General features: G+C 43.4%; 1 protein-coding gene across 4 annotated transcripts in view; it reads right to left on the bottom strand.

Moving 5' to 3' along the window:
- Positions 1-12909, bottom strand: part of COG5 (component of oligomeric golgi complex 5) — a 330055-nt gene that overhangs the window by 20560 nt on the left and 296586 nt on the right. Inside the window, exons 20-21 of one of the 4 annotated variants that reach the window (XM_003407008.4) lie at positions 8834-8960; positions 8301-8380 (exon numbers count right to left, since the gene is read on the bottom strand). The exons of 1 other annotated variant lie outside the window; for it this stretch is intronic. In XM_003407008.4, the coding sequence (XP_003407056.3) occupies positions 8301-8380; positions 8834-8960 (207 nt within the window). Of the gene's footprint in view, positions 1-8300; positions 8381-8833; positions 9017-12909 lie in introns of those variants that run through there. 2 more of the 4 variants (XR_010322654.1, XM_064289836.1) reach the window with 2 other exon arrangements.

The raw sequence follows: 12909 nt of genomic DNA, 5'->3' as shown, positions 1-12909 counted from the left end.
TTACAGAAGAAATTTGCCAATCTGAACTAGGTCCTTTGCTTAAGTATTACATCATGTTTAAGTGGAGCTAAAAAGAATGGTTAAAAGACTAATTTTTCAGTATCCCAGGTACACCAATCAGATTTTTGCCCTGATACTGTTTTCTTCAAAATTTCATACTTTGAGATGTGAGCATTTCTATAAAGATATAAATTAATACCATTATGCAGCTCACTAATACAATCTCAAGCCCCATGGAATACTTAGTTCTTAACTGATTCTTTGGCTCCCAAACATTGAAAACATAAATCCTAGCTCAAGTTATTTTACATTTAATTGGGAATAGAATTCCCAGAATCCTCATTAATCCCGAAAACACAAAGTAATAAATATTGGAGACATTGTGGAGAGACTGGAACACTTACTGCTGGTGGGAGTGTAAAATGGCACAACTACTTTTAAATCGATTTGGTGCTTCCTTAAAAAGTTAGAAATAGAAGTACCACACGATCCAGCAATCCCACTCCTTGGAATATATCCTAGAGAAATAAGACCCGTCACATGAATAGATACGTGCACACCCATGTTCATAGCAGCACTGTTCACAATAGCAAAAAGATGGAAACAACCTAGATGCCCATCAAGAGATGAATGGATAAACAAATTATGGTATATTCACACAGTGGAATACTACACAACGATTAAGAACAATGATGAATGTGCAAAACATCTCACAACATGGATGAATCTGGAAGGCATTAGGCTGAGTGAAATTAGTCACAAAAGGACAAATATTGTATGAGACCACGAAGAACTCAAGAAAAGGTTTAAACACACAAGAAAATATTCTTTGATGGTTATGAGGGGAGGAAGGGAGGGAGGGAGAATTCACTAACTAGATAATAGACAATTAGTGAAGGGAAGGACAAAGCATAATACAGGGGAAGTCAGCACAACTAGACTAAACCAAAAGCTATGAACTTTCCTGGACACAAACACTTCGAGAGACAGAGGAGCAGGGGCGGGGGCCTGGAGACCATGGTTTCAGCAGACATCTAGGTCAACTGGCATAACAAAGTTCATTAAGAAAATGTTCCGCATCCCACTTTGGTGAGTGGCGTCTGGGGTCTTAAAAGCTTGTGATTGGCCATCTAAGATGTATCAATTGGCCCAAACCCACCTGGAGCAAAGGAAAATGAAGAACACCAAAGACACAAGGAAAATATTAACCCAAGAGGCAACAGGGCCACATAAACCAGAGACTCCATCAGCCTGAGACCAGAACTAGATGGTACCCAGCTACCACCAATGACCTCCCTGACAGGGCACACAACATACAGTCCCCAGTGGAGCAGAAGAGTGTGGGGCAGAACTCAGTTTTACGTAAAAAGACCAGACTTAATGGTCTGTCTGAGACTAGAGGAACCCCAGAAGATATGGTACCCAGGCTCTCTGTTAACCCAGAACTAAAAAGATGCCTGAAACCAATCTGAAGAGACAAAGATTAGGCTGGACTGTAAAACATAAAATAAAACTTGTGAAGAGTGTGCTTCTTAGTTCAAGTAGACATACAAGACTAAGTCGGCAGCTCCTGTCCAGAGATGGGATGAGAAGGCAGAAAGGGATCTGAGCTGGTTGAATGGACACGGGAAACCTGGGGTGGAAAGGGGGAGTGTGCTGTTACATTATAGGGATTGCAACTAGTGTCACATAACAATATATGTGTAAATTTTTGTATGAGAAATTATCTTTAGCTGTAAACTTTCACCTAAAGCACAATTAAAAAAAAAAAAAGATGCAGTAGATGGCAAAAAAAAAGAGAAAGGAAGTCCTTATACATGTTACAACATGGATGAACCTTGAAAACATCATGCTGAATAAAGTCAGTCACGAAAGGACAAATATTGTATGTTCCCACTTATATAAATTATCTAGAGTAGACAAGTATATACAGACCAAAGTTTATCAGTTACAAGGGGCAGGTGGGAGGCAGGAGGACAGGAAGACACGATTCTTAGGAGACACCGAGCTTCTATTAAGGCTGATGGTATAATCTGTGACTGGTAAGGGTGATGGTTGAAAAACATGATGAACATAATGTTACTGAACTGTACATGTGAAGATTATTGAAATGTCAAAAATTTTGTTACATACACTGTTACCACAATAAAAAAAAAATGTAAGGGAAAAAAGAAAAATTCCCAGAGTCCTGTCTATTTTGTTATTCACTCAACGGTCTCCCTCCACTGTCATATACTAATGAATTTCAAATCTCTAGTTTCCAGCCCTGACCCCCCTATGGATTTCTGTATCTGGCTGTCTTCTGGACCTCTTTAGCTGACTTACTTCTGATTTGTCTAACTTACTTGTCAAAAACTCAGGGCCCTGTTCTGCCTCCTGTCCCCTATTTCAACAAAGGGTGCTATCTCCCCAAGGGTCTCTATCAAGTTCTCTTTGACTCCTATACCCCAACATCAAATCCTATTAATTTACCTCATCAGTGTATTGCCACATCCAGCCCCTCCTTTCCCCTTTGCTTCGGTTTGAACCCTTGCCATCTCCATCTTCCATGCTGTATCAAGAGATGTCTTCCTGAAGTATAATATCACTTGCCACACCATACTCCCTATAGAATAATGTCTAAGCTCACGGGTTTGTTTCATCATCGTCCTTCTCCCAGACTTTTCTGTGCTGCAGCTAGGCTCTAGACAGTTTGCCGCAGCCTAAAAAAACCTCGAATTATGAGTTTCAGTTGTTTGTGTTATCAAGTAATGTGCAAAGCCGTTTTACCCCATTTGTGACTCCTAGCCCAACCCCAATGTCCTCCCAGGTGGGGGGCTGGGGTGTTTGTGTGCATAGTAGTACTCTGAAATATAGATGTCTCTGTAACAAGGTAGGGACTGGGGAAGAGTCTACTCATCTTAGCAACCCCAAATATCTTAGTTACTGGGACACATTCTCTTAGGTCTTTGCATAGTATCTTATCCTTGGAATGTCCTTTCTTGGTTTTTTCTATGCAGCTCTTTATCAAATGCTCCCTCTTTGTTAAAGCTTTTCCTAATTGCAGAAAGCACAAAAGAATGGAAATGTCTTGGAGTCAACGGGAATTTGTGGAAAGACCTATGACTTCTGTATCAAACAATCTTGGCTTAGCAGGATCTCGGCATTTTGGAATCGCTGGAAGCTGGCTCCATTCTCCCTTCAGGGCATGATTACTTTCAATCTGCTGTGTGTAGACAGATGGGCAGGCTCCTATTAAGAGGTATATTTCTGGATATTTGGCTTTGCCCCACTGTCTAGCTGTGTCACCTTGGTTACATTTTCAGCCTATCTTCTCATCTGCAAAATGGGAATACTACCTACATGATACAACTGTGAGAATTAAAAGGTTGCACTGTGATTGCACCTGGCTGTTGCTAGGTACACAGAAGGCACTCAAAGACTCTTCTCCCACCACACTTCTACATGGAGTCTCGCGCTCAGACTATATAATTTCAACAAGATATTTACATTTCTAACACCACATTACCACATCACAGTGTAAGCATCTGTTCACGTGTAAGTTAACTTTGAAGGTTGGGCTGTTCTGTTCATTTATGTATCCCCAGGATCTGGTGCTTGACAAGTGCATGGTGAATGAATAAAAAAATGAATTAGATATACAGCAAAGTAGAAGCTGTAATGACAAGTAAAAACAGAAGTGCAGAAGAAATTTAAAGGTGAAATGTGATAAAGCGATCCTCAAAAGAAGCACAAACATGCAAGATAGAATTTAATGCTGTTACAGAACAATGCCTGGTGAGATGTCTTAGTTAACATATCAGAGCTGAGCCCTAATGTAGCTGCTTCTCTATGGAAAACCTGCTTCTTTTTGTCACACTTTTCCAGTTGCTATACTATCCTGGGCAACATGCTGTACCTCCACTCCCCGAATGGAGTCCCTAAAGATTAATACACAGCAGAGAAATCTCCAAGGCCCCCAACTATCTCTGAGACAATGGTATATGTATTCATCTAAGAAAGAAAGTGAGTTGAAAAATGGATTAAATCCATTTTATTTAAATAAATGAGTAAAATCAACTTAGCAGTTTCAGTTGCATACAAAACTATAAGACATTATATAAATTACACAATATGTAGAAGGAAGCTCAGAAATGAGTTGTTTTTTTTTTTTTGGTATTCATCAAAAACACCATCAGAACTGTGAGAGAAAAACAGATTTAAGCTGCCCACCCACATAAAATCAGAGCAAGATTTTCAAGTACTTTTATTAAATTATTTCATTTGCTTGAGCAAAACATCAGCTTTCTTGGAAGTCAGGCCAAGCATTATGTAAGAGTTAGTCTCAACTCCTTTGGTTTGTAACCAAAAGAAGTAAATTGTTTAAGGTATCCTTACTGGGAGGGAGAAGGGGGACCAATAAGCAAAGGAAAGGCTTATGGTAACGTGGCAACACAGCTCAATATGACATAAACTAGCCAAGTGGAGAGGTTTTCATAGAAAATAAAATTGATTTGTGCCCGGCACTAAATATTCAGTGTGCTTAGTATTGAATTAAATAAATGCTTAAAGACATACCAGATGCCTTCATCGCCATTTAAACCTCAGGCTTTCCCCTGGCTCCACCCTCCCTCTTGGTCCCAAAGTTTTCAGAGGTGGTAGGTATCTAGTGGCATGAGAGGTACCAGAAGGGGAGACCAAACATTACCCTCCACCAACAGGGATCTAGTCATTTTGCAGAAGTTCAGAGGAGCTGAAGGAATGGTTCCCAGCCTGCAGCCCCTGTACCATAGCAGGAGGACAAGGGGTTCAAGGATTCATACGAGTACCGAACATTGTCTGGGCACCAAGCATTGTCTGATAATTGAACAAATAAGGTGATACTAGGCTAACAAGACCTGTGGACATTTCTGACATCATAAAGGTGTTCTACTCAGATGGACTAAGAAAAAGAAATGCAGGAGAGGGCCACCAGAAGAAGAGGTGCTGCTCCGTAAAAATACCAAGAGTAAATGGATTTGTGGGCCAGTCCTACCACTTCTGCAGGGCTTGAGAAACCTGTGCATCAAAAACCCATTCTTTATCTTTACCGAAAGCACATTCACCACTTACAGACCCACAGGTATTGCACACGTACCTGAGGGCGTGCGCATGTCTGGAGCACCTCCCGGTGGGGGCCCAGCTGGGACAATTATCCCCCACTTACACCACCTGGCCCCATGAGTCAGTCATTACTCTTACTTTAAAGCTGACTTGATGAGTATCCACTCAAGCTCTAGAAAAACATTTGGTGTCAAAAGGAAGCAAAGGAAGGCAGAAGAGAGTCCAATATTTGTCATTTATTCAGCAGCAGTAGTTACACTGTCCTCAATTTGCCCTACTTTATGATAGCCTAAACTATTATGCTAGGAGAAACAGAATGAGTATAAAAAAAAGTTTGCCCCCAAAGCTAAAACAAATTTACTGACATTTAAAGAGCAACATTCACCCTGGGCTTATCTACAGGGGAAAGAAATTCATGCAGTGACACGTCAGTATGTAAGAACAAGATTAGTTTTGCAATAATAGGGAAGAAAGAACATTCTCTAGGACAAAGGCCTCCTCCTTGCCAACAGCCGGGACTGCAGCACGAGCCCAGTTTTTTTAAATCCCCCCAGGAGGGCTCAATTTTCTGCTCAGAGCATGGAGGCTCTGGCATCAACCATGTGTGGAGTGATGGGTACGCCTTATTTAAAAGGCATGACAGCATTACTGAGCAGGATTTTCAGTTGCTAAATATAGGCTTAGCAACAGCACTGCTGGTGAAATCATTCCAGAGACATTTTTAAAGAGAAGCAAAAGCAAACAGTTTTGTGATGTGCCCACAGCAGGACAACTGCTGTGGACGAGCTCATTCCAACTTGTTAAGACCACAAAAATGAACCTGCTCACTAACCCAATTACCAAGGACCTCTTCTATTACCAAGTGTGTTGCAGCTGAGTGAATCTTTGGGACTCAGGAAAAGAATCCACCCAGACATTGAAAATCCCTGAGTTATCCCCAGGCACAGCCTCCCTTGTCCATATCCAAAGTCTTTTCTGAGGGCAGTTGTAACCAGTCACATTAACCGCGATGGGAGGCTCGCTGGTCAGATTCTTTGGTCAGATGCTCATAGCTGAGAAAAGCGTAACAGATAAAAAGCAAGGAAGAAGAGCCTGGGCTGATATACTCTATCCACACAGGCACTAGGTGGCCAGGGGCTCACTGCAGCTCAGGGTACCAAACCGGAAAGCTCAGTGCCACCCTGGAAGCTGAGGACGATTGTAGCCGCCTCAGCTGAGTCTTTCACCTGACAACTAGAACATGCCCCACTATGGCAGTGGGTCTCAACCTTGGAACAGTAGAACTGCCTGGGGCACTATGGAAAATCCTGATGCCAGGTCCCGCCCCAGAGATTCTGGGATAGTCTAGGGTGTGGCCTGGGCATCAGGATTTTTCAAAGCTCTATAACAATTCTTTTGTGCAAACAGGGTGGACCACCTCACCACATCAGCCCACTTTGTTTTTGGGGAACCCAACTCATCACCTGCACTTAGGCTCAAACAAGACTTATTTGGGGCTGTGACCCCCAGACCAGCAGCATCAGGGTCCTCTGGGAGAGCTGAGAATGATTTCAAGAGCTACTTAAGAAGTACAACCGAATGGATTTGGAGAAAGAAGAGTTAATGATGACTTAAAAGTTTTCTAGCTTGGCTAGCCAGGTGACAGTGACATCCCAACCAAGGCAGGGAGTATAAGAGGATGAGCATATCTGTGAGGAAAGAAGATTTATTTTGAAGATTTAGGGGTTCTGTGAGACATTTGAATGGTGACATATGAGAGTCAGTGTGCTGGCCGCAGGCCCCATGGCATCAGTGTGAGTCATAGACCTCGGAGTTGTTGTAGAGGAGAGGTCATTAGAGTCATGGATCTGGATGAACTCACCAAAGTACAGGCAGAATGAGAAGGAAAAAGAGTTAGGAACAAGATATGGGGAATGATGACATTTAGGGACTGGACAGAGGAAGACAATTCAGCAAACAAGACAAAAACAGAAAATGGCCAGAGTGGTTAGAACAGAAATAGATGCCTATGTTTACACAGAGACCAGCGTTCTCTGGTGGTGTCCAAGGATGGGTGAGGTGGAGAAGGCGAGGGCCTTCCAAGACAAGTAGACACTTATTTTTGGTGATGGGAAAGGTAGCAACCAATGTGAGTGAAGTGCACAAAGCCTGACCAAGGTAAATGAAGTCACTAAGAAGTGCAAAAGAGAAGAGGATTTTTTAGTAAGAGATATGACATATATAATTTTGCAGTAACAACCAAAAAATATGTGTGTTTACACAAATACATACATAGGCATATATGTGTATAGGTATGAATATATGGGTATATATGTGTGCACAGATAGATGCATCCACAGGTATGCATGTGCATGTATGCATATTCATATATACAACAAGCCACATGGGGGAAAACTAAAAAGCAACATGACTATGGGAGCTCTGAGAGCAGGGGCCATGTCTGTTTACTCTGCGTCCTCTGTTCCTAGGACAAAAAAACAGGACAGGGCCTAGCAAATAGTAAGCACTCAGGAAAAACTGCTGGATCAGTCAGTCGATGAGTTTCAAGAAGGAAATGGTGACCAACTCTACTGAAAGCTACACAGCGCTAAGGTCCCGGGTGAATGCGGTGACAGCAATTTCAGAGGACAATGCTGACGGAAAACAGGTGTTTAATACCCTACATGTGACATTTAAAGCATCCCACCCTGGACATGGTTGGGGTGTATGTATGTTGCATTTGTGTGTATGCACATGTGTGCATGTGTGCATTTTTGAGGTACTACATGAGGGCATGTGGAATCTAAGTAGCTGCCAGGTATCTAAGTGGTCTCCTGCTAACATGTCACATCTGGGTATTTTTCAAAGTTTACTCACACTGGGTGCTCCACCAGCTCAATAGCTGCCAGACATAAAATGATGCAGAAGACATGGAGCTAAGGTAAGGGGTCTTTTCGTAGCTGAAGTTGGTTTTCCAAACTGGAAATGCATGCTCTTAGGGCTGCTTTGGGTGTCTGATAGCATGAAGGATGGTGTGCAGATTTGGTAGGGAAGGGCATGGAAAGAAAAAGCTGTTGTGACGAACGGTCCCAAGAACATGCTCCAGCACGTTTATGCCTGTGCTGAGGAGGAGGTACAGCATACATACACGCCCACCCAGGCGCAGCCCCTTCATCTCCCCAAACCCCTCCCTCCTGGGCTTCCAGCACAGACGGAAGCCCCCGAACAGATGACTTTACCTGATGAGGAAGAGTCTGTCCTTTTCAGATGGATGGTCATCCAGCCACTGGGAGAAGCGTGCGTGGGACCACTCTGCCCTCTGCCGTGTGGGAACACAATTGGAGGAGACAGAGTACATATGCGTGAATGAAAGCACTCTCAAGGATTTGCAAGGTGAAACTACCCAAGCACCGCCTGGGGCCAGTGTGCAGAGGTGTCACAGCCCTTGATTCACCATGAAGGACCTTCTAGATTTGCCAACTGATGGTGGGTGAGCAAAAGAACTGGGGCCTCCACCAAAAATACTTCATGAACATAAGCCACGTGTGCCATTATTAATTAAAGGGATTCACTACGTAATTTTTTTTACACTGATGGGAAAGTAGGTGCTGGGTAGTGGGAATTTTCCTCTTCTGATCTCCATGTACTGCCAAAAATAGAAATCCATGATGGAATTAGGTCAGAGAAGGCCAAGAACCCATTCAGGGAGAGGAGCTCAGTTTGCACAAAGTTAACAGGGAAAGGCAAGAGGATGCTGGCTTCACTTTATTACCTGGAAGGGGGATTTCAGCTCAGCTGGTGCTCTCGTGAACAAAAACTGAATAATGACGCTGAACGGAATAATGTCGCCCAAAGCAGGACTGGAGGCCACACATTCATTTGTCTGGAAGAGCAGTGGTCTAGAAGCAGGAAAGGCAGAAGTCCTTTTAGGCTGTTCAATATCGAAGGAGGTTATCTGGTGGAAGAATCATTCTCCAAGAATAATGACATTTCTTCTAGGCTAGCTAAAAAAGAACCACCCCATTTCTTCCTTCCTCCCTCCCTCCTTCCTTCTTTATTTTTATTAGGGTGATAATATATATAACATTTCTCAATGGAAAATCTTTACATACATAATTCAGTGACACTGATTACATTCATCATGTTGTGCATTACCACTGTTCTTTTCCAAATTATTCCACCACCATTAACTCAGTGCCCCTTAAGCAATGACTCCCTTTTCCTCTCGCCCTTCAACATGTGGTAACCATTAATAAGCTTTGGTCCCCGTACATTTGCCTATTTCACAAGTGGGATCATACTGTACCAGTCCTTTTGCAATGGATTTATTTCACTCAGCATAACGTTTTTAAGGTTTATCCATGTTGTAGCATATATCAGGACTTCATTTCTTTTTATGGCTGAGTAATATCCCATTGTATCTGTATATCATATTTTGTTTATCCATTCATCTGTTGATGGACACGTAGGTTGTTCCCACCTTTTGGCTACTGTAAACCATTCATCTCTTAATGCCCCTCCTCATTCAGCCCTGAGACACATACAACATCTGCACACCCACAGGCATGCTTACACTCCAGCAGATTAATCTGTCCTTCTTTGCCCACTAGTTCACTGGTCTTTGGGACTGGCTTTACTTCAAGGTGACTCAGCAAAATCTCTAAGAGCTTATCTCATTAATAAGCTAAAATCAAATAAGCCCCCAAAAAACCCATTGCTGTCAAGTCGATTCCAATTCATAATGACCATACATGACAGAGTAGAACTGTCTCACACAGTTTCCAAGGATCGGCTAGTGGATTCAAACTGCCAACCACATGGTTAGCAGCCATAGCTCTTAATCACTCCGCCACCAGGGCTCCAAATCAAAGAAAGCACACAGTAAAACCTTTGAGTATTGATAACTAATAGCTTCTTATCTTGGTCAACCTTTTAAAACTTCATTTTTAATGGGATACTTTTGGGGTTATAATCTTATACGGGTAAATTCAAACATTTTCTACACAACTTTTCAAAAGAGCAATAATGGAGGAAGAGCCAAGATGGCAGAATAGACAGACACTTCCGTCGAGCCCTCTTTATAACAAAGACCCAATAAAACAATGAAACGAGTATATTTGTGACAAGCTGGGAGCCCTGAGCATCAAAGGCAAGCTTAGACAACGAACTGAGGGGCAGGGGAAGGAAGAGACCGATCAGAAGCAGAGAGGAGTTGCTGGACCTGAATCGCGGGAAGCCCTCAGGCACCATTCCTGGAGCGGCTGCAGCGGCGGCAGCGGTGGCGGCGGGCCGGTCCTAGCATTCAGCTGCAGTTTCCTCAGGGAGAAGCAGCCAACCACACAGCACACTCATACCTCCGGAACCTCAGCAGAAGGGCACTCTCGGCAAAAGCTAAGTACTTGCCTATATTTTACCGCGCCCCCCCCAACCCCCAACCCACCTTCAGCGGCTGAATCCCTAGGCCTGAGATAGACCCTGGTGAGCACCTGGAGCTGTCCTCCCGGCCTTGGGGAAGGAAAAAATTTGTAACTGGGGGGAAAAGATAATTTGCCTAGCTCCATTAACTGGGGGAGCTCAGGACAGAAGCAGCTCCTGTCCAGGCATAAACCGTCCACGGACCTTGAGCACCTTTCCCTTCTGCATGGACCTGTGTGGGCCTATTTCAGGGGATAGGCCCTTGTTGGCAAACTCCAACCATTTCAGCGGTGCGGTAGAGAGGTGGGTGTTTGACGTTCGACATTGCTTTGCCTATTAAAAAAAGTCCTCACCTACCCACAACAGGGACCTAAGGACTGGGAGCTCCACTTGGGTCGCCAGCCACACGCGACACAGGCCCAGGGATAACTGGTACCTCCCAGTCCTTACAACAAAATCTTTGGGTGCCCATGGTCCCTCTGCAGAGCCCACCCACCAGCATGCTCTAGGGAACAGAGACGTGTTTTCCTCAGAGACACTTGGGGGTCAGTTCTCAGCCCCCTGCCTTCTTCAGAGTGTGACCCCCTGCTGCAATCAGATACGGGTATATACACCAGTCACCCCTGCCCCTCTAAGACTGTAGGACAGAGGCTGTACCACACACTTGATGATCAGCTACCTGGAAACCTGAGCTGAATTCATACAAGAAAACTGAATGGACTCCTAGACTGATATACCTGATAATAGCTCTAGCCAGCTGGGGACAGAACACCAGAGCTCCAAAGGCGAAAATAATCAAGCTAGCTCACTGAAGCAACCCATAGGGGTATACCAAAACAAAACAAAGCAAGCAGCTACGACACAGTAAGCAAGCATAAACTAATACAATAACTTGTAGATGGCTCAGAGATAACAGTCAATATCAAGTCACATAAAGAAACAGGCCATGGGTGGCGGAGCCAAGATGGCGGACTAGGCAGACGTTACCTCGGATCCCTCTTACAACAAAGACACGGAAAAACAAGTGAATCGATCACATACATAACAATCTACGAACCCTGAACAACAAACACAGATTTAGAGACGGAGAACGAACTAATACGGGGAAGCAGCAATTGTTTCCAGAGCCTGGAGCCAGCATACCAGTCAGGTACGGCACAACCACAGAGAGCTGCTCCACCCCCCCTGAACTAACCCCGGGAGGGGGACCAGCCGGTTCCGCGGGCGGCGTGGGACGCAGCCGGTAGGAGAAGTCCCCGGGAGGCAGTGACTGGTCTTGGAGCAGGAAGAGCAGCGTCCCAGCCGGAGAACCGTCCCGCCGGGATTTGGACTGGATGCAGGCGGCTTCATTAACATCCGAATAGCCTGAGCCAGAGGGAGAACTCTGATAGGGATCGGACTGCATTTTTTTTTTAGCGGATTTTCTGGAAAAACTAGTTTCCCAGTGATGGCTCAGAGGCAACAATCCATATCAAACCACTTAAAGAAGCAGACCATGACAGCTTCTCCAACCCCCTAAACAAAAGAATCAAAATCTTTCCCAAATGAACATACAATCCTGGAATTATCAGATACAGAATATAAAAAACTAATTTACAGAATGCTTAAAGATATCACAAATGAAATTAGGATAACTGCAGAAAAAGCCAAGGAACACACCGATAAAACTGTTGAAGAACTCAAAAAAATTACTCAAGAACATAGTGGAAAAATTAATAAGTTGCAAGAATCCATAGAGAGACAAAATGTAGAAATCCAAAAGATTAACAATAAAATTACAGAATTAGACAACGCAATAGGAAGTCAGAGGAGCAGACTCGAGCAATTAGAATGAAGACTGGGACATCTGGAGGACCAGGGAATGAACACCAACATAGCTGAAAAAAAATCAGATAAAAGAATTAAAAAAAATGAAGAAACCCTAAGAATTATGTGGGACTCTATCAAGAAGGAAAACCTGCGGGTAATTGGAGTCCCAGAACAGGGAGGGGAGACAGAAAACACAGAGAAAATAGTTGAAGAACTCCTAACAGAAAACTTCCCTGACATCATGAAAAACAAAAGGATATCTATCCAAGATGCTCATCGAACCCCATTTAAGATTGATCCAAAAAGAAAAACACCAAGACATATTGTCATCAAACTCACCAAAACCAAAGATAAACAGAAAATTTTAAAAGCAGCCAGGGAGAAAAGAAAGGTTTCCTTCAAGGGAGAATCAATAAGAATAAGTTCAGACTACTCAGCAGAAACCATGCAGACAAGAAGGGAACAGGACGACATATACAGAACACTGAAGGAGAAAAACTGCCAGCCAAGGATCATATATTCAGCAAAACTCTCTCTGAAATATGAAGGCGAAATTAAGATATTTACAGACAAACACAAGTTTAGAGAATTTACAAAAACCAAACCAAAGCTACAAGAAATACT

The sequence above is a fragment of the Loxodonta africana genome, chromosome 8 (genome assembly GCF_030014295.1).
Source record: "Loxodonta africana isolate mLoxAfr1 chromosome 8, mLoxAfr1.hap2, whole genome shotgun sequence".
NCBI lineage: Eukaryota > Metazoa > Chordata > Mammalia > Proboscidea > Elephantidae > Loxodonta > Loxodonta africana.
This window is presented reverse-complemented; position numbering and strand designations above follow the sequence as displayed.